Source organism: Phyllobates terribilis, unplaced genomic scaffold (assembly GCF_046119375.1).
Source record: "Phyllobates terribilis strain yellow unplaced genomic scaffold, ASM4611937v1 Scaffold_5__5_contigs__length_657084704, whole genome shotgun sequence".
NCBI lineage: Eukaryota > Metazoa > Chordata > Amphibia > Anura > Dendrobatidae > Phyllobates > Phyllobates terribilis.
Window position 1 is genome coordinate 164113415 of NW_027362765.1, and position 23048 is coordinate 164136462.

Here is a 23048-nt window from a genome sequence, read left to right on the forward strand (position 1 = left end):
AGAATATTCAGGGGAGCAGCAGGAATAAAATCAGAGCAGAACCTGGCCATTTTTCATCAGATGACAGGTCCTCTTCAAGAGGGCACCAGCGCAGCACCGCTCATCTCTGTATAAGTGTCAGATGATAATGTTTGTACAAGACTGAACGGCTGCTTATTTGCTCATTATTATGCTCTTTCAATGTCTACAAACAGTAGAGAAAGAAAATCTCACATCGAAATAGTACAGTAGCTACTATACTCTGTAAATAATAAGCCATGCACTCAAGAAAAGCAGGAACCCTGGACTGCTTCCCAGTCATTCCTGTCCTGTTAGTTCTCACAGTCTGAAGGTATTTCGTACCACATGAGTAGAGGCACAGGTGAGACAATCCGGCTACACAGAACACAAGAATAGGCTCCATTATTCTTTATACCTCCTGGTCCAGAGTCAACATGACTTGACCCAAGGGAACGTCTTCCTATACTTCTTCTGGTGAGTCGGTTTAACCCCTTGAGTATGTGTATGTATATCAGGTACTATATTTTCTATCTCTGTAGCCACTGGCATTTCAGGAATTCCTCACAACCCCCTTAAGAATTTTCTGCCAAGCCAAAGTAAAATTGTTCTGCAAGTAATCTTGTACTGCAGAGCTGCCGATCCCGCAAGTCAAATTAAGGAAAATAAATAGCAGGGAAGAGATTATTTGGAACCCAAGGTGAGTGAAATCTGAGCCGCGAGACATGGTTCACTGGCTAAGCCAATAACATGCAGTTAAAGTAAAGCCACGAGACTTCCTTATTTCAGGTTACTATGGGAGCTGGTTAATCACACATTAAATAGTCACCATGCCCTACGGTAGTAGGTCTGCACTCATGACATGTGGGAAATCTTCTAATCTTACGTCTTACCCTATGTCTTTCAGACGAGTTGATGCTTTAGGATTGAGACGAAAACTCCAAGATAACGGATGTAGGCTGAGCCATGTGGATACCATGGCAAGCAGAAAAGTCTGCAATCCAAACCAGAAAGATGTCTTGATAGGTTTGAACAGTCGTCTGGCTACATATCTTGAAAAAGTAAAGACATTGGAAGAGTCCAACAACAGACTTGAACTACAGATCCAACAGGTGTCTGAAAAACGGGTGGTATGCCGAGACAACAGTCGCCATTGGAAGACCATTGCTGAACTCGAAAATCAGGTGAGATGTCACAGGTTCTTCATCTTTTATCCATCGCAAGGTATTCAATATCATGTCAATTTTTATTGCATGGTGGGCCCTAATAGCCTCCTGTCCTCCAGGGTTAAATGCATATGTGAGTCAATGAGGGAGACTGAAGAAGGACCAGTATACCTTAATCTTATTTTGTCAAATGCATTATCCATATGAAGTGACCTTTATGTAACATCATTGTCATTACCAAACCCTGTGCCAAAAAGCTGCACAACTATTCAACTCAGATCAGGATAGAATTATAGGATGTTATAAAATCTTTAGGTTGGCTTGTTCTATTTGTGGTATGTTCTACTGAAGGACCACTTATGGTTTACCATATCGTGATATCAAAAGAGAATTATATAGGTGTGGGGTCATGGAAGCAGGTTCTAAATGCCCCATTTACCTGGTAGACTGACACCCTATTCAGTTTTGACCAGTTGTACAATCCAGCCCTGCTTTCGAGCCATGAGAGTGGATACTTTTTTAATAAATGAATTCACACCCAGAAGTCATCTTTTCATAGAGGTTCTCTGACCCTCAAGAATAGGTTCAGGCTTACAATATTAAGCACACATTTTATGATATACACTTACCTTACAATTTGGAAGAATTTAGATGAAAAAATGTGTCACCTTCCCTTATATGTTTTATTATGGAGGTATTCTCATTAGAAGCTTTGCTTATAAGGAGAGAATATAGTGTTTTTAGGTGGCACAATACAGCAATAATAAAAGTGGCCATAGGTCACTAACAAGAACTTTAGAACTTTGTATGCCGCCATACTTTGCCGAGTGCACGGACTCCAAGATGATACCGTTGGTCATACGTCCAGCAGCAGAATAGAGATAAACAGTCCGTTTCGAAGAGCAACCAGTAGATTTTTCAAGCAATTATTTATGAAATAGAGAAAGAGACATAAAATCAGAATAAAACAGCAAAGCAAAGTATATGTGAGATACTCAACTTGTAAAGATTTAATACAAATTGTTGTGGGAATTCTCAAACCCGTGAAAATCATGGAGGAGGAAAAAATAATGTTTGTTTTCGGGAGTCAAAAATATTTCCAACATCGGAGATCAAAGAGATTGTATGAACTAAGCTTTATTAAAAAATAGCATTAACCTGTTGAAAGTGTTTTACCACTAATGAGGGGCACCATTGTGTTGCTTCTAGGTGTGATGTGCGGAACTGCTTTTCAATATCAGGAAAACAATAGAAGGGCAGCTGTTTTGAAGCCTGTGGTTTACCACTGAACTAGGGCGGGCATGACATACAGGCAGTAGATGTGTTTGTTACAAGAGTTAGGGACAGGGGAAGCATAGGACGAGTGGAGTAATGCTTAAGGAGTATACGCATCCGAGACATTTGTGGTATATCGAAAGCATAAGCCATAAACGCTGCAACATTTCAGAGAAGAACATACTTTAAAAGCCTACTGTATATAGACTATACAGCTTCTCCCCACCTGCTGCCCTGGATTGACAGGTTTCTGCCTATGCGTGCAGCCTGTCCAACTACACTATAGCGCAGTCTTAGCCCCCGGCGGCCTTGAAATTATGCTTTTCTCTGAAACGCTGCAGCGTTTCAGAGTGAAATATGCTTGGCTGAATTAATACATTCAGTGCCTGATACATTCTGCCCAATCCGTGCACAGTATGTATCAGCTGACAGGTTCACTTTAATAACGGCAGTCATCATGTGACTGCTCATATGCGATTTGCAGACTTACAGTCACTCTGAAATAAAACATTGGATCGCAGATATCAAGGTATCATATAATGCAGCTTCGGATTACCTGAATGCCAATATAGACGGCTAAGGAGGGTTGCTCCTACTGATAGATGCCCTTTAACACCTCATATACAGTGGGTACGGAAAGTATTCAGGCCCCTTTAAATTTTTCACTCTTTGTTTCATTGCAGCCATTTGGTAAAATCTGAAAAGTTAATTTTTTTTTCTCATTAAAGTACACTCTACACCCCATCTTGACTTAAAAAAACAGAAATGTAGAAGTTTTTGTAAATGTATTAAAAAAGAAAAACAGAAATATCACATGGTCATAAGTATTCAGACCCTTTGCTCAGTACTGAGTAGAAGCACTCTTTTGAACTAGTACAGCCATGAGTCTTCTTGGGAATGATGCAACAAGTTTTTCACACCTGGATTTGGGAATCCTCTGCCATTGTTCCTTGCAGATCCTCTCCAGTTCCGTCAGGTTTGATGGTGAACGTTGGTGGACAGCCATTTTCAGGTCTCTCCAGAGATGCTCAATTGGGTTTAGGTCAGGGCTCTGGTTGGGCCAGTCAAGAATGGTCACAGTGTTGTTCTGAAGCCTCTTCTTTGTTATTTTAGCTGTGTGCTTAGGGTCATTGTCTTGTTGGAAGGAGAACATTTGGCCAAGTCTGATGTCCAGAGCACTCTGGAAGAGGTTTTCATCCAGGATTTCTCTGTACTTGGCCGCATTTATGTTTCCTTTATTTGCAACTAGTCATCCTGTCCCTGCAGCTGAAAAACACCCCCATACCATGATGCTGCCACCACCATGTTTCACTGTTGGGATTGTATTGGGCAGGTCATGAGCAGTGCCTGGTTTTCTCCACACATACCGCTTAGAATTATCACCAAAAAGTTCTATCTTTGTCTCATCAGACCAGAGAATCTTATTTCTCATAGTCTGGGAGACCTTCATGTGTTTTTGAGCAAACTCTATGCGGGCTTTCATATGTCTTGCACTGAGGAGAGGCTTCCGTCAGGACACTCTGCCATAAAGGCCCGACGGGCGGAGGGCTGCAGTGATAGTTGACTTTGTGGAACTTTCTCCCATCTCCCTACTGCATCTCTGGAGCTCAGATCTTGGGGTTCTTCTTTACCTCTCTCACCAAGGCTCTTCTCCCACGATTGTTCAGTTTGGCTGGAGGGCCAGGTCTAGGAAGACTTCTGGTGGTCCCAAACTTCTTCCATTTAAGGATTATGGAGGCCACTGTGCTTTTAGGAACCTTGAGTAATGCAGAAATAATTTTGTAACCTTGACCAGATCTGTGCCTTGTCACAGTTCTGTCTCTGAGCTCCTTGGGCAGTTCCTTTGAGCTCATGATTCTCATTTGGTCTGACATGCACTGTGAGCTGTGAGGTCTTATATAGACAGGTGTGTGCCTTTCCAAATCAAGTCCTATCATTTTAATTAAACACAGCTGGACTCCAATGAAGAAGTAGAACCATCTCAAGGAGGATCACAAGGAAATTAACAGCATGTGACTTACATATGAGTGTCTGAGCAAAGGGTCTGAATACTTATGACCATGTGATATTTCAGTTTTTCTTTTTTAATAAATTATATATTTTTGTTTTTTTTCAGTCAAGATGGGGTGCAGAGTAAAAAAAGTTAATTTGTTTTCTCATTAAAGTACTAATGACAAAAAAATGAACTTTTTAGAATTTACCAAATGGCTGCAATAAAACAAAGAGTGAAACATTTTAAGGGGTCTGAATACTTTCCGTACCACTATAGTTATTTCTGAAGTGCTAAAAAGGAGGCAAGAAATCTTATTTTTTCAATATGACTGCACAGTACTACACACCTTGTTTCCACACTTGTGTCACTTCCAGCCACGTCTCATTTTTGCAATGATCGTTGCTTACGACATCTTAAGTGCCTCCCTTTTCCATCATCTGCTTTACCTTATGAACATAAACTCCCCATCTGCATTGGTGCCACCCCCTATAAAAAATATGCTAAGTAGGTTTTGTCCTCAGTCAGTAATAGTGCCCACATACTAGCCCCCAAAAGTGCCACACACTATGTGCCTACCAAAAGTAATAGAGACAATGCCCTTCAAAGTCATTTGTGCCATACATAGTGCCCCAGAAAATAACAGTGCATAGATCATGGCCCTAACAGTAATTAATGAATCACACAATACCCAGAATAAGATATTGCCGAAAAAAATAAGTCAAATCAGAGTCATAAGCCAAAAGCCAATAAGAGTTTAGCCATAGTGTCAAGCAGAGTGCCGGTAGAGCACCTTCAGTGGCACTCAAGCACAGTGCTCCCACATTGCCCTCAGTATAGTGCCCACATAATAATGCAGTGAACCATATGCAATCTGTCTGAAGAAGGTCGTTTTGACCGAAACGTCACTGTTTTTGGATTGCTTTGCTAATAAATCTGATATTATTTTTCTGCAACTCGACAGGTGCTGGATTCTTTCTTCACTGAGTATATGGAGTGATATCCTATCCTGGCATCATATTTGTAATCAGGTCTGTGGAGTCAGTAAGCCGAACTTCCAACTCCGACTCCAACTCCTCAATTTCCATGACACCGACTCCACAACTCCGACTCCCTCATACATGACTCATGTTTAAGTGATAAATTTACTGTAGCACAGATTCATCTCAGCTAAAAGTCTAGACCCTTAGATCAGGAATAGGGCAGACATTTATAGGACATTTCAGAACTTTCCCAAATTCTTATGAAAAAATATTCCCCACAAACTGCATTGAACTACTGTACAAAATTTATTATATATTTTAGGAGTCGGAGTTGGTCCATTTTATACCGACTCCACCAAAATAGGCTCCAACTCTGATTCCACGACCCCGACTCCACTGCCCTGATTGGTACACAAAGAGACATACATCCTACCTATATATTGCTTATATAGTACAACACAACATACTCCGAAGTGCTTTACACATGTTGACATCAGTCACTGTCTCGAATAGGGCTCTCAATCGAAATTCCTTATCAGTAATCAGAGTACCAAGAGGAAAACCATAGAAACCCATACATACAAACTCCTTGCAGATGTCGTCCCTGGTGGGATTTCAACTTAGGACCCCAGTGCTGCAATTGTGCTAACCACTGAGTTACTGTGCTGCCCGAAATATGTTTTTTTGAGGTGCTCTCTCTGTAACTGCTGCTCGCTGTAACTCATGGCGTGGACCCTGAAGTGGGGAATGACACTACGCACACATTCCTATGGTGCTAATCCTGATGCTTATATTGTGGTCCCACCTATTTCTGAGTGGTGGGATACACACTCCAGGCATTGTTCTTATCAGTGACCGCTTGCTGCTTCTTTTCCATATTCATTGGCTGCTTTAGTCCTAGTATGTGATGTCTATTACAGTATTCTGCACCCAGTTATCTGCGCTATGAGGACATGGATAATATTGAAAGTGGAGTTTGATAGAGATCTGGGGTACCTGGCAAAATCCCAGGCATAAGCCCCACACTCCCCCATGCCATAAGCTAACAACAACCCTGACTCATAACCAGCTTTGCAAATAGTGTAGACTACAAACAGACATACATCATACAACCTGTCAAACGTATGTTGGCAGATAGCAGGCACCATAACTGCTGGAGCAGACTGCATCAGGTTTGTTTGTGGTCTGTAACTATGGAGACACACTGTTCTGCATAGGAGCTGTAAACGAGAAATGACTGGAGATTTTTCATCAACACTATTATCAGAGTTGCTTTATTTTTCATTTTGGAAGCACTGGAACAATAAAAATACATGACTGAGAAGGTGGATATAGCCTTTCAGTGACATCACAATTTCATACTATTATTGCTACCAGACAAGACGCAGTGAGTGTCAGCACATAAAGTACAGGAAATATATATATCTTTGTACTGTGTTATCCAGTAGATAGAAAAATATTAATATTTGAGAGTCCTCAGTGGCTGATACCTTTTAACGGCTAACTGAAAAGATGGTAACAAGCTTTCGAGACTACTCAGTCACATATTTATACACAACAGGGGACAAGAATAATGCAATAGATGAGACAAGTGACATGATGCTGAACTATTAGTATGGGAGGGGGGAGAAAGTTGTGGCAGTAAATATTGGAGCAGTTCATAGATAAGGAGTGTGAAAGTTTTATTGTCTCCCCCTCCGATACTAATAGTCCGATTTTAATTCAAGGGTTGGATCAAAATCAGCAATGTGCGTCTATAGGTCTACGAAAAAAATCGGGCCACACTCGGATGATATCTTACTCCAGTCAGGAAGATTTCTAGCATAAAGAATGACACAGAACGTCATTAATTAGATGAGCTGTGACATCACGCCCTTGGCACTCCCTCATTTTGTAACAGCTCTACCCATTTTGGCGTAGCTGTGCAAAGATGGCATGAACTTTTCAAAAGTGGCAAAATGTTTGCAAAACTCTGCATTTGGCAAAAATTTAGCAACTTTTCCAAGCAACTTACACCAGAATTCTGGCATAATTGCTTTGCTGAATCAGGGACGGTGTTTTTATTCATCGATGCTTGCTTTTTTAACTCCTTGGATTTGAAAATGGACTGAACCTGGTCGTGCATCTACCATCGCACTGGGTGACCTGACTTCTCTGTGTTTCCAATATAAGAGAGACAGCAGGTATTGGGCTGCAGGACCACCAGCATCTTTGTACTGTATAGACACCCACTCATTTCAGTGTGAACACCATGTAAGGTTTGCAGTTATAAATCATTTAAAGTGTATTTCCATCTTGCATACTCGTATTTGTATTTCTTCAGTGTATCTAAAATAAAGGAAAAGCAGCAACTTTTTGAAGTCTTAAAAAAATCTGCTGTTTTGTGTATACAGTTTCCAGTGCCGTAACTAGAGTCCGATGGCCCCAGTGCAAAATTTGGACCTGGTCACACACCTGCATGTTTGTAAGATTTATAATGCACCCCATGCTTGGCCCCTTTCAAGAATATATGTCCCTCATCCTGGTATAAAGTCCTCCATCCTGGGCTTCTTCCAGTAATATATGTCCCCCATCCTGGTATAATGCACCCCATCCTGAACCTCTTCTAGTAACATACAGTGCTGGCCAAAAGTATTGGCACCCCTCGAATTCTGTCAGATAATACTCAGTTTCTTCCTGAAAATGATTGCAATCACAAATTTTTTGGTATTATTATCTTCATTTAATTTGCTTGCAAGGAAAAAACACAAAAGAGAATGAAGCAAAAATCAAATCATTGATCATTTCACACAAAACTCCAAAAAAGGGCCAGACAAAAGTACTGGCACCCTCAGCCTAATACTTGGTTGCACAACCTTTAGCCAAAATAACTGCGAACAACCGCTTCCGGTAACCATCAATGAGTTTCTTACAATGCTCTGCTGGAATTGTAGACCATTCTTCTTTGGCAAACTGCTCCAGGTCCCTGATATTTGAAGGGTGTCTTCTCCAAACTGCCATTTTGAGATCTCTCCACAGGTGTTCTATGGGATTCAGGTCTGGACTCATTGCTGGCCACCTTAGAAGTCTCCAGTGCTTTCTCTCAAACCATTTTATAGTGCTTTTGGAAGTGTGTTTTGGGTCATTGTCCTGCTGGAAGACCCATGACCTCTGAGGGAGACCCAGCTTTCTCACACTGGGCCCTACATTATGCTGCAAAATTTGTTGGTAGTCTTCAGACTTCATAATGCCATGCACACGGTCAAGCAGTTCAGTGCCAGAGGCAGCAAAGCAACCCCAGAACATCAGGGAACCTCCGCCATGTTTGACTGTAGGGACCGTGTTCTTTTCTTTGAATGCCTCTTTTTTTTTCCTGTACACTCTATGTTGATGCTTTTTCCCAAAAAGCTCTACTTTTGTCTCATCTGACCAGAGAACATTCTTCCAAAACGTTTTAGGCTTTCTCAGGTAAGTTTTGGCAAACTCCAGCCTGGCTTTTTTATGTCTCGGGGTAAGAAGTGGGGTCTTCCTGGGTATCCTACCATACAGTCCCTTTTCATTCAGACGCCGACGGATAGTACGGGTTGACACTGTTGTACCCTCGGACTGCAGGGCAGCTTGAACTTGTTTGGATGTTAGTCGAGGTTCTTTATCCACCATCCGCCCAATCTTGCGTTGAAATCTCTTGTCAATTTTTCTTGTCCGTCCACATCTAGGGAGGTTAGCCACAGAGCCATGGGCTTTAAACTTCTTGATGACACTGCGCACGGAAGACACAGGAATATTCAGGTCTTTGGAGATGGACTTGTAGCCTTGAGATTGCTCATGCTTCCTCACAATTTGGTTTCTCAAGTCCTCAGAAAGTTCTTTGGTCTTCTTTCTTTTCTCCATGCTCAATGTGGTACACACAAGGACACAGGACAGAGGTTGAGTCAACTTTAATCTATGTTAACTGGCTGCAAGGGTGATTTAGTTATTGTCAGCACCTGTTAGGTGCCACAGGTAAGTTACAGGTGCTGTTAATTACACGAATTAGAGAATCATCACATGATTTTTCAAAGGGTGCCAATACTTTTGTCCACCCCCTTTTTTAGGTTTGGTGTGGAATTATATCCAATTTGGCTTTAGGACAATTCTTTTTGTATTTGTTTCATTGAAGACAAATTAAATGAAGAGAATAATACCAAAGAATTTGTGATTGCAATCATTTTCAGGAAGAAACTGAGTATTATCTGACAGAATTGCAGGGGTGCCAATACTTTTGGCCAGCACTGTATGTCACTCACCCCGGGCTTCTTCCCATAATAATGTCCCTATTCTGCGTCTCTTCTCCAATAAATATGAAAAAAACAATTCTACTCACCTTCCTCCACTCCCATGACACGCAGTGTTCTCTTCTATAGCTGTCCCAGGAGCAGGCAGCTGACTTCAGCGTGCAAGCGTCAGACAGCGCATGACGTCACTGCCATTCGTCGACAGTGACATGCTTGCCGACATCAGCTGTCAGCCTCTTATTGGCCGACAGTGTGGAATGCAGTGCAGGGACCTGGCGGGTCTCTGCGCCGCAATATATTTCAGCTAAATGTTTGTCCTCTGCTGAAATACTGTAGCTGTTGGCATCTGTTGGCCCTCATCCAGCAGTGGTCGCCTCTGACAGTTCCTATGCAGACTAAAGGCCGCCATACATATTAGACTAATGTTATCTGATATCCACGGGTTCGGCTGACATTCTAGTGTAGGCCTATTGATGGTTGGGGGAGATGTTGTTCAGATATGTCTGATTTCGTACTGCCGATCGCATTTTTCTGATGGAGATAAATGTCTGGCAGAGATGTCTGTTGGCAACTTTCTCTTAGAGAACAGCTGAGCGAGCGCTCCTGAGTATGGGAGAGACAACCGAGATGGCTGTTGGCCGGACGATTGGCCAGGTCATTGTCCGTCCGACTGCCAGTTAGTGTGCATAGCCAGCTTTATGCATCTCTGTAGTTGCTGACGGCAAACAAACTGTGTCATGTCTGATCCTGTAATGTAGTTGTATTCCTTTCATGTTTCCTAGATCCTGCTAAACTACTAATTGTAAGTTAAAGGGGGTTGCCTTATCTGAGACTTAATTTTTCAAAATACTGACTCTGGACACCCCAGAAAATTGATTTGGCTGGTAATAGCCTTGACCAAGCACCTGCCTGAGTCAACTGCAAAGTCCGCTACATGGTGCATGTAGTATTACACAGTGATCAATGTGGTGAATGGACATCCATGTAATAAAGCTGCTCGAGTTCACCAGAAGAGGAGCCACTTGGATAGCTCTCCCTCCCTTCTTGCTAATATGGGAGGATTCCACGCAGGGACTGCCTCTGTATGTGAATAGGATATATGGACAAGGAATGTCTTTGACGCGCCCCCAGGGCCGTGGGGTACTCGGCAGCCGGGCCTCTTGTTGCTGGTGGATATCACGGTGGCTGACCCGGTCCGTGGCCCAGGGCGGTCACTCAAAAGGGGGGATTATTTATAGGGGATTTGGAAAGTGTTCGTGACGCCACCTGTGGATTGCGGCTAAAGGGGTGCCGCCGGTGTGGAGCAGTCCTCTGGAGCTGGTGTTACGGCAGCAGGGATGGTGTGGCTCTCCACAGGTAGAGCTAGCTCCAGGCAATGTAGGGGTGAGGGGTGGATGCTGGTGAGAGACGGCAGGACAGTCCCGGAGGAAAGACGGACACTCACATGGGGGTAAGCTTCAGTACCTTTACTGGTGATGATGCAGGCACGGTCCAGGGTACTCCAGTCGAAGGGCGCACTTTTGGACTCTCCCCAGTGAGCGGGTATAGGGCCTCCTGATCCGTGGCTTTACTCGCTAAGCTTCTGACCTGCCTGGAGCTAGGCCTAGCTTGGTTACTGTCTCTTTCCCTTGCACCTGCTGACCTGGTGGTAGGGCCTTCTCTTGGAGATCACTCTCCCTGGTCGCTGGGGCCTCCATGACTCCTAGCCCTGGTATTGTAGTCAGCGTTTGGTAAACATGGGACCTGTAGTCCTCCAGGGGTTCCGGTGGTCCCTACTGGGTATAAAGGGACCCCGTAGGCGCGGACCCGGTGTCCGGTATATATCTCGGGGTGAGCCTGGTATGCTCCTCTGCCCCCTCGTTACTTCTTCCTTCTCCTCTCGCCTTCGGCCACACTCAACGCCCTCACTAGGCCTTCACTCGTGCTGTAGGCCTTGGCTCACCTAAGCACAGCAGCCAGTGTGCTGCCTCTTCGCTGCTCTCTGAGCGTCAGCACGCTCTCTGCTCAACAACTCAGCTCTGTCCCTCTCTGTGTCTGAGTAGGAACTCTCTCAACTCTCTTCTGACTTCTCACAGAACTGACACTAAACTCTGACTGAGCTGCCTGGCTCCACCCTCCCAGTATATATCCCTAACAGGCTCCCTCTGCTGGTCTGAGGTGGTAGGGTGGAGGTGTGTGAATGTAGTGAGAGCCTCTTGTGGAGAAGTCCATCCATGCACCCTTCTGGGTTCTGTGGCACCAATGCACAGCAGGGCGCCACATCTTCATAAGAGGACCCCTTTAAGCTAACAAATAAGAAACAGATGAAAAGTCATCTGACTGTAGGATCAGACTACAGGTTTATTTGCAGTCTGTAACTATGAACACACATAGGTCTGCTTTGGGGATGTAACCAGAAAATAATATATTTTTACCAAGACAATTCAAAAAGTTGCAATATTTTTTCTTTTAGATACACTGGACCTTTGCAAAAAAATAATTTTTAAAGGTGGGTGTTCACTTTAAAAGAAATATTACCTCCAATGCAATGCTAAGTTTTTACATGAATTCTAACATTTATATGTAAAATCTTTCTGGATGAAGATGCTTCAAACCCACACAGAGATGAGACACCAATGTCCATACACAGCCTGCAAGTTTGCCAGAAGACAAATAGGTGATGGGTCCCTAGTAAAGCAACCATTTATATCTCACTGATGAGAAAATGTTAAAGCGTTCTTCATAAATTTTATATTCAGGCCTATCCTCAGAATAGATAATTAATATCAGGCACCTCAACAGCCAGCACCCGCACAAATTAGTTGCAGTGGACCAATGTAAATGGTGCTCCGGAACCAGAATAGTTCCTTACACCATGAAGTGTCTGTTCTCGGATATAGCAGCTCATTTCCTATTGAAGTGAATGGGAACTGAGCTACAGTACCAAAGAATGCTCAATATAGAGTGTATTGAGCTATGGTGTTTCGCCTATGTACACTGTTTATTTCCCACTACAGTTGGACCTGCTAACAGCTGATCCATAGGGTTGCCGGGTGTAGGACCTAAAGATGAGCCATCAATATTAAAGTCCTGCACAACCCATTTAAGCAAATTTTTGAGATAGCAGGTTGTAGCCCCTGAGGTGTATATTGATGATCCAGGGAATGACGTCAGTGGAGGAATTAAGTTATAGAACAGATACACCCTATTGGCCAATGCATAAGGAGGTCTATATATTTGTTCAAGCTTCTAAGGAGCAATATACTGTATGTTTTAGCAACAGGAGTTTATAAAGGAATATTACTGAGTGGTAGCTGTTCCTACAATTTCCATAACTTACTCTTTACATGCCCATCATTCTTGGTGGCCTGGCAAAAAGGAGAGGACATTTATTGTGGTCAAATGCAGAGGAAACTCAAATTAAGTGGTTTATTCTTATTCAATGGCCAATGAAGACAATTTTAAAACTTTACATTGGTTTGCTTACAGATTGGTTTTTTGTTTGGGTCAAGGTCTGAAGTCAAAAGGTCTCATTGCCCTTTGTGGTTCAGTATTTAAGATACTTAAGATGTGACAAGATTTATAATATTTGTATTCTGTAATTTATTATACCTTTTTTGTTTTTTGAAGATAAACAGCGTGAAGCTGACAAACTCTGGGCTCCACTTGGACATTGACAACACAAAACTAAGAGTGGATGGCTTAAAAGCGAAGTGAGTGTCCATTGTCTTCTCATACTTTTTTCTCAAGGGCATCAGTTACATCTCTGGCTGTGCGCTATATCGTCTGCACTCTCCAAGTTCAGACTTGGAGATAATGAATAGTTCTCTTTGTTATTGTTCTTGTTTTGTTTTTATTATTTTCTTTCTAATTAATGAGATTGTTGGTGAATGACTTTTATTACATCGATCAGACATGAGCTAAGTTTCTCATACATAGACATTACCTCATTTTTACATGGCAAACAATCAATATTACAGAAGCCTATAAATGGATCACTATGGATCCTAGCTTGTTTGCAGTAAAATAGGAAGCGGTTGTCCAGTCTCGGGGTATAAGTCTGTAGTCACTCTATATGACTGCAGACTTGTGAATCCTCACAGCGCACACACTGAGATGTCTCCGGTGTTGGCTCCAGGAATGGGTGGGAGCGTGACCATAATTATGCAGATTACATACATGTTGTCATGTGCTGACTAGACATGTGCAGCCTCGCTTAATACAAGTGAATTGGGTGAGGCTGGACACGTCTAGTCGAAATGCTGCCTGAAGTATGCAAAGCACATACTTACAGTCACATGACCCCCGCTTCTGGCGCCAGATAGAGTAATTGCAGATTTGAATCCCAAGGCCGGACAACCTCTTTAAGAAATGACTACATTATCTATATGATGACTACATGATTTCACTGCAAACAGAATCTGCTGTAGCCTATAACCCTGGAGAATTATAATTATTAGTGATGAGCGAGCATGCTCGCCACTGCTCGGTACTTGCCCGAGCATCTCAGTACTCGAGATGCTCGGAGCTCGCCGAGTACTTTCAAGATGCTTGGGCGGGAGCTCGGGTCCTCGTCCTGCATGTCTGGCGCTATTTAGAGCACCAATCATGCAGGGATTGTCTTCCACTCACTGTAATGCCACAGCCATGGTGGTTGTGGCATTACAGTGATTGCCCAAATCGTTGGGAACAGTGTTCACAGTGAAACATGAAAAGCCGGCAATTCAGCAGCGGCATACACCGGTACCCGACAATGTAGAGCAGAAAGAATAGAGCTTCACACATAGATTAGATAGATAGAAACATGTCAGTCACATATATAAGTACAGTGACAGTGTTGGTTACTGTACTTGTTATTTAGTGTTAAAATAAAGGATTTATTAAAAAAAAAATAATAGTGTTTTCATGCACCCGTCTCTTTAAAAAAGCTGGCCGGTAATTCATCAGCGGCTTACATCGGTACCCGACAATTTAGAACAGAAAGAATAGAGCATCACACATAGATTAGATAGATAGAAACATGTCATTCACATATATAAGAAGTAGAGTGACAGTGTTGGTTACTGTACTTGTCATTTAGTGTTAAAATAAAGGATTTATAAAAAAAAAAAATTGGCGTATAGTTCCCCGTAATTTTAGTCTCTAGCGGAGGTTAAGCAGACAGCTGGGGCAGATGTTTGAAGCCTGGGAAGGGGGTAATACCCACGGAGCTTCCCAGGCTACTAATATCAGCCCCCAGCTGAATACCTAGCCTTTACCAGCTATTAAAATGGGGGACCCAAAAAAATGACGTGGGGTCCCCCCTATTTTAATAGCTAGCAAAGGCTAGGCAGACAGCTGGGGGCTGTAATTAATAGCCCAGGAAGGGTGCCATGAATATTGGCCCCCTCCCAGGCTAGAAACACCAGCCGTCAGCCGACCCAGAAATGGCGCATCCATAGACACTGAGAAGCGCAGGCATGCTTGTGCTCTGCAGTGTCTATGAAGGATGACAAGCTGGATGGCAGCATTCAGCTGCGATCCAGCCTGTCATCTCAATGCCATCCCAGCGTGGGAGAATTCTCCTGCTCAAGCGCTGAGCACAGGAGAATTCTCCCACGCTGTCAGTGACGTTCATGAGGTGAACTGAGTTCATTGGACATGTCATCCCAGCGTGGGAGAATTCTCCTGCGCTCAGCGATTGAGCAGGAGAATTCTCCCACGCTGGGATGGCATTCTGATGACAGGTTGGAAAGCAGCTGAGCGCTGCCATCCAGCTTGTCATCCTTCAGAGACACTGCAGAGCGCAAGCATGCCTGCGCTCTGCAGTGTCTATGAAGGATGGCATGCTGGATGGCAGCGCTCAGCTGCGATCAGCGTGGGAGAATTCCCCTGCTCAAGCGCTGAGCACAGGAGAATTCTCCCACGCTGTCAATGACGTGCATGAGGTGAGCTGAGTTCATTGGACATGGGCTCACCTCATGCACGTCACTAACAGCGTGGGAGAATTCTCCTGCGCTCACCGCATGCTCAGGAGAATTCTCTCACGCTCACCGCATGCGCAGGAGAATTCTCCCACGCTGTCAGTGACGTGCATGAGGTGAGCTGAGTTCATTGGACATGAACCTCGCTCATCTGGATGCCTTCACAGCCAGACACTGAGGAGCGCAAGCATGCCTGCGCTTCTCAGTGTCTGCGGCATGGCAAGCTGGATGGCAGCTTTCGGCTGCGATCCAGCCTGTCATGTGAATGAAGTAGAGCTGAAGCTGTCCTGGGAACCATGGAAAGGTAAGGATGAGGTTGGTTTATTATTTTATTTTTATTGCAGGAGATCGTTGGCTTCAGCTGTAATGGGCGTGATGGTAAGTATGGTTTAATTTAGAACATTAAAGAATTGTGTGTTTATTTCAATTAAAGGACTTTATTCTGGGTGTTTGTGTTTTTTTTTAACTTTGACCATGGGGTTAGTAATGGGGGTGTCTTATAGACACCTCTCCATTACTAACCTGGGCTTGATGTCAGCTGGCATTATAAGCTGACATCAACCCCAGCCCCCTATGGATGCGCCATTTCTGGGGCTGCTGACGGCTGGTGTTTCTAGCCTGGGAGGGGGCCAATATTCATGGCACCCTTCCTGGGCTATTAATATCAGCCCCCAGCTGTCTGCCTAGCCTTTGCTAGATATTAAAATAGGGGGGACGTCACGTCATTTTTTGGGGGGGTCCCCCATTTTAATAGCTAGTAAAGGCTAGGTATTCAGCTGGGGGCTGATATTAGTAGCCTGGGAAGCTCCGTGGGTATTACCCCATTCCCAGGATTCAAACATCTGCCCCAGCCATCTGCTTAACCTCCGCTAGAGACTAAAATTACGGGGAAACCTACGCCAATTTTTTTTTTTTTTTATAAATCCTTTATTTTAACACTAGATGACAAGTACAGTAATCAACACTGCCACTGTACTTCTTATATATGTGACTGACATGTTTCTATCTATCTAATCTATGTGTGATGCTCTATTCTGTCTGTTCTAAATTGTCTGGTGCTGGTGTATGCCGCTGATAAATTGCCGACCCGAGCTTCGAGCACCCGAGCATTTTAGTGCTTGCTCATCACTAATAATTATGCATGGGAGCTGTATACACAGAATGGTACAATTATGGTCATTGGTCAATTTTTAATGTATTTTTCATCACATTTAATGCAGATTTTTGAGTACAATAAATATTTTAGTGAGTGTTTTAGTTTTCAGCTGTTTTTTTTAAATTAAACCTTCAGGTATGATGCTGAACTGGCCACACGTCTGACAATAGAAGCTGATATGAAAAAATTAAAGACCACCAGTGATGATCTGGATATGCAGAAACGTTGTCTGGAAGCAGAGGTCCAGATCTTAAGTAATGAGCTAGAACACCTTAATAAAGACCACACAGAGGTACTGTAAGCTACACCTCATATCAGTATTTACTTCTACCTTTTACATGCCGCAATATCCATCCTAATTCTCCTGGATCATGAACAAAATTAATTTGTAGAATGCCATTTTATGTTGCAAATCGGTTGCAGATTTGTTTTAGATTTTTCTCTATGAATTCAGTGGATAATTCAAAATCTGTGCCAAATTCTATTTATTGTGGATTTTTTTGCGGATTACACGTGGATCAGTAACAAAATCTGAATCTTATGAATAAACACTATGCAACGTTTTTATTATTTTTTTTTTTTACCTTACTCATGTACTGATTTCCTGTTGCTCCTCTAAAATGCTGCTCCTTGCTGGTTTCCATGCTTCCTCTTCTGGTAAGAATGTGCAAATGACCACTTCAGACAATCACTTCCTACAGTGGTGACCAATGCATCTCTGCTGTGGCCAGTCATTGGCTGATGTGGTCGCATGCTTTGATCAGAACATGACAGAAACCGGAAAAGAAAATGTAGATGAGCCGGAGATTGGTAGGTGGAGTGGCATGGAATTGGTACTTGGGCATACATTTTTTGTTTTTTTGACTATGCTGGGCCTTGTTAATAGAAAATAGGTCTGGACAATCCCTTAAAGCATTTATACAATAAATATCTTCTAGCATTTATACCCTATCAGAACACATCTGACCCGTCCATACGGCCATACTTCTGGGATCCTCACATATCGGGAAGAAGGTGAGCATTTTTCGCCGGGCTTTTTACATGACACAGCTCGGATACTTTTTCAGCCATTTCCATAACACCAATCAATTTCAGTGAAGTTGACAATGCACAGGTATAACCACATTCCCATTCAAATTAATGAGGTATGCAGTGGCCAGAAATCAGAGGCGAGCATCCGGAAGGTCGAGCTTATGGGGCATATCTTATGGATATGCCATAAAGGTTTAGGATAGGAATGCTCCTTCAAAAGTCTTTAATATCCACTTTGAGTTACTTTATACACACAACGGGTCTTACACACTGAGGCCTCATTCAGACATCTGTTTTTTTGCACGCAAGCGCTATTTGTATGTTTCACGGATAACAATTGTACCTTTGATTTGTAAATGGGTCCGATCGCACATCTGTGATTTTTCATGGAATGAACCAGACATTTCCTAAAAATTGCCAATTTCATCCAAATGTTCTATTTTGATCTGAGTGTCAGATCAAAGTCAGCAATGCAAGTATATGTGACTGTGAAAAACATTGGACAGCACTCTGACGCCATTCGAGTGCTGCCCATTTTCCCCAGACTGCTAGACAGGTGAAGGAAGAGAAACTTTTTCGGTTTGTTTTTATTCTGAGAAAAACTCGTAATGGGAAAAACTGACACGTTGACAAAACTCTGATGAAACTGATAAAAAAAAAAAACACTGGTGAAACGGAGACCAATTTTGTCGTACAAGAAAATCACTGACCTAAGTGGAATGAAATATGCAAATGTTTTGATTATTTATTATTCTTTCATTTGACTTCTTTCAATTAAGGCCTAATTAATAAATCCATTTTTCTTTTTTGATTTTTGCATACGAGAAAAAAGAATCAATTTTGCTAATTTTTTATTTATCTGGATTTCATCAGTTTTTTGGTCCATGTTCCTTTTTTTTGCCATAAGTGTTCCATCTGGTTTTCTTGCAAAAGAAAAACTTTAAAAGCTTGTCCTACCAATTACCCAATAAAATAGAAAATGGACAGTCCTAAAATACAACAAGGTTGACATCCGTGTGCTGCCTGTTTTTCCCCACAAACTCATTGACTTCACTGTGTCTGCAAATTGAGATTTTGGCTTTTATCCTAAGTCATATTGCACGACTCGTTAAAGGGTTGATTGAGACTTGTAGGATTGCTACTTCCAATAGTTGGCGCTATAGAGTACAAGTCCTCTTTTTCTCTGAAGAGGCAATTTGCATATTACATTTCCCAGAGGAGCATTGCATGGCGAATAAGCCTCCTTACCTTGACGTGCCAGAGCTGCTATGTCACTCTCCACAAGGAGAAACGTTACCCCTTAGACCTCAGTCCAGAGCCTCTCACCTAGCCAAATCAGTTCTCATGCTTTGCACTGATGAGGGCCAAAAGCCCGAAACACCGTGTCTGCAAATTGAGATTCTGATTTGGCTTTTATCCTAAGTCATATTGCACGACTCGTTAAAGGGTTGATTGTGACTTGTAGGATTGCTACTTCCAATAGTTGGCGCTATAGAGTACAAGTCCTCTTTTTCTCTGAAGAGGCAATTTGCATATTACATTTCCCAGAGGAGCATTGCATGGCGAATAAGCCTCCTTACCTTGACGTGCCAGAGCTGCTATGTCACTCTCCACAAGGAGAAACGTTACCCCTTAGACCTCAGTCCAGAGCCTCTCACCTAGCCAAATCAGTTCTCATGCTTTGCACTGACGAGGGCCAAAAGCCCGAAACACTGTGTCTGCAAATTGAGATTCTGATTTGGCTTTTATCCTAAGTCATATTGCACGACTCGTTAAAGGGTTGATTGTGACTTGTAGGATTGCTACTTCCAATAGGTGGCGCTATAGCATACAAGTCCTCTTTTTCTCTGAAGAGGCAATTTGCATAAAAACAAGTTCAGGACTCCGTTTTCCAGAGCAACTGTATTGTTAGAATACAAGGGGGTGTGATTATTGCTCTAGAGTTATGATGAACAGGTCATGTAGGGGAAAGACTGGACCTTTAAGGCACAACGCCTCACCAATATGAGCGTTCTTTACCCTGAGGCACACGCATGTCTACAGAGTATATGCCAATCATTACAATATATTGTCTTGAACTTTGTAAAGGGTTTATAATGCCTCAGAGTTTTCTATTCTTCTAGAATAGTAAATTAGACATAGTATTATTTTTCCTCAACTCTCTCTTGAAAAATTAATTTTTAATTTGGAAAGATTGACAGAAATGGACATACGTGGTCCAACACGTTTTCCTGGAATTGGATTTTTTCAGCCTTGGACCAGTTCACATTCATTTTTGGAATGACCTGTCTGCCCAGATATTCTGATCTATTCCCATGTTGTGCATTGAATCCCCAGAAAACTATAAAATCACGTGACAAAAAATGTATTCCCTTTAGGAGCGAGAACATCTTCTTCAGCAAAAGTTGAGGTGTAAAGTTAATGTTGAGGTCGACACATTGGAGGCAACACAACTCACCAATGACCTGGATAAACTGAGACAACAGTATAAAGAAATAGCAGATCATCACCAGAGGAGTTATGAAGCTTGGTTTGACCAAAAGGTAAGAGAAATTATGGTAATGTTAAAAGGCATTTCTGGGTTTAGAGACCCCACTTTTGATTACACTTTTTACAATATTCATAGTTAATAAAGAGTGCCCCTCATCTATTAGTTTGAGAGTATGAATAAAAATCATCTTTCGCTTTGGAAGACTCAGCTACTCTATTAGAGTATGATCCAAGTGTCATCTGAGAGTGATCCGATTCTCTTGCATGTGAGAATGTGCGGAGAAGACGGAGAACTTAATTTCTCCATCTTCTCTCTGGTCTCTGTGCACGTACATCGGACTGCACACAGATGACATCCAAGTGCAGTTTGATGTTTCACACGCACTTACAGACTTCTAATGGTGCACATGATCCGATTATCAGATGCACTTTCATGGATTGAATCGGCATGAGAAAAAAAAATTGCAGACCTGCACTGACCTATAGTATAACATTGGTCCGAGTGCTATATGATAAAACATTGGATAGCACCCGGTCATGTTATACACTTAGGAATGAGTGAGTATGCTCGTTACTATTCGGTACTCGCCGAATAGTACAGTACTCAGGCTACTCGTTACTCACTGAGTTTCCTTGTGATTACTTGCTAGGAGTAACGAGTACAATGTAAGTCAATGGGAAATGCGAGTAGGCCTTGTCTGCTGGAGCCTATAAAGCGGTCTGGGGGCTGAGGAAAAGGCTGAAATGGGTGCATGATTGTTTAAAAGCTGGCGGTAAAAAGCCGCCAGCTTTTAAACAATCATTCAGCCCCATACTGGCTTCCCCACAGCCTCCCATCCCAATCCTCCGCTCAGGGAGCTGGGAGTGCATCACCAGGGAGCGGGAAGCGAAGGACCTGGGCGGGGAAGCCAGCAGTGAAAAGACTTCACCGCCGGCTTTCCCGTTCTGTGCTGCACTCCCAGCTCCCTGATGTACGCTCCCCACTCCATGGTGCTTTGCTCCCCGCCCGGTCCTAACTTAGGATCGGGATGGGAGGTGGCGAGGGAGTGGGGAGAGTACATCAGGGAGCGGGGAGCACAGCACCGAACGGGAAAGCTGGCGGTGAAGTCTTTTCACTGCCAGCTTTCCCGCCGGTTATTTCAAATGAACAGCTGAGGTATCAGCTGATGCTGATCAGCTGTTCATTTGAAGTAGCCGCGGTGCCCTCAGAGGGTTCATGTGAGTTCATGCTTGACTGCATGAACTCACATCAACTTTCCCATGGCCGCACAGCTCAGCTACACCTCTGGTAGAGAATCTCTACCAGAGATATAGCTGAGCTAAAGAAGAAGACTCCATTGGACTACGTCGGACGGAAGATAATTTTTTTTTAATAAAGATGGAGTTTTTAATCAGTAAATCTGTGTTTATTTTCATGTAGGGTATGTTTTACTCACTTACCACCATCTTCTTCCAGATCCAGTGCTGTTCTATTCCCCTTCTGAGTAACGTCACTGCTCTTCAGACCCTCTGGATAACTCTAAGCTCTCTTTTACAATTGTCACGTCACTCAGAAGAGGAGTGGAACAGCGCTAGATACCAGAGAAGATGGCGTTAGGGGAGCATATTAACACAGGCACACTACACTACATAGAAGTATACACAGATTTAGTGAAAAAAAAAACCTAATGGGAGGGCCTCTTTGATTCCCCTGTGGTGGTGTTTTAGGGTAAGTAAATACTCCCTGCAGAATGGCGTAACTTTACGTCAAGATTGCAGGTGATTCCCTGTAATCTGACATATAGTTACGTCTGATTGATGTCATTGGCTCAGGAGTTTTTCTCGTACCATCCGCAGCAGGCGCCAGTTCGGCTGTTATACACAGCTCATTGTCTGCTGTGTTCTGAGACTGAGCAAATCTCCGATCCCAGGGCTTGAACTCCTTCCATGCCACTGTCAGTAGTAACAATGGCAAGTGAGGAGCTTAATAAAATGAGATTGCTTCCTCTGTCAGCCCGTTGGTACTCCCGCAGTGAGATCACAGGGTGCTGATGGTTGTTAAGGCAACAAGGATGCCTAATAATCAGCTCCATCTTCTGCCATGTCCCTCAGCTAATCAGATCCCACTAAGGTGAGGCCTAACAGGCTAACTATCGGCAGGTTAGATAATGCACTGACTGTATTGTATATGTACTACGTGTATTATCAATGTAACAGATAAAACAAAATCCTCACAAAAACAACACACAATTGGCATTGCCATGTTCTTAACGACCATACTATAAAACCCTCTTTCTATTTGTTGCGCATGGTGAATGCTGTAAAAATAAAACATGAAAAACTATGCAAATAATGCTGTTTCTGATCATCTTGCCTCACAAAAAAATTAAATAAAAAGTGATAATGCTCATGATTGCTCATTATGCAAAAAACAAGCCTCGTACAGGTTTGTATCCATAAAAATGAAGAAGTTGGGGTTCTCACAATATGACAACTAACAAAAAAAAAAGTTTTTCTTTAGTGATTTTCTTGGGTAAAAGTAGTAAAACATAAAAAAAAACTATATAAATTTGGTATCATCGTAATTATATCGACACACGGTATACATTTAACATGTCAATTATACTGTATGGTGAACTCTATAAACAAATGCATAAAAAAAACAAACTATTTTAAATGTATTGTTTTTTGTTCATGCCTCCTACATAAAATTGAATTTAAAAGTGATCTAAAAAGTCCTATAAACTCAAAAAGGGTACCATTGAAAATTATAAAACACAACCTG

At 42.6% G+C, this 23048-nt stretch overlaps 1 protein-coding gene across 4 annotated transcripts in view; it reads left to right on the forward strand.

The window, feature by feature from the left end:
* Positions 1-272: 272 nt before the first annotated feature.
* LOC141270996 (keratin, type I cytoskeletal 13-like) overlaps positions 273-23048 on the forward strand; it is a 33894-nt gene continuing 11118 nt past the window's right edge. For 2 of the 4 annotated variants that reach the window (XM_073681092.1, XM_073681093.1), the window contains exons 1-4: positions 793-1181; positions 13274-13356; positions 16898-17054; positions 20173-20337. In XM_073681092.1, coding sequence (XP_073537193.1) covers positions 828-1181; positions 13274-13356; positions 16898-17054; positions 20173-20337 — 759 coding nt within the window. In that variant the 5' untranslated portion in view covers positions 793-827. Of the gene's footprint in view, positions 475-615; positions 698-792; positions 1182-13273; positions 13357-16897; positions 17055-20172; positions 20338-23048 lie in introns of those variants that run through there. The other 2 variants (XM_073681095.1, XM_073681096.1) reach the window with 2 other exon arrangements.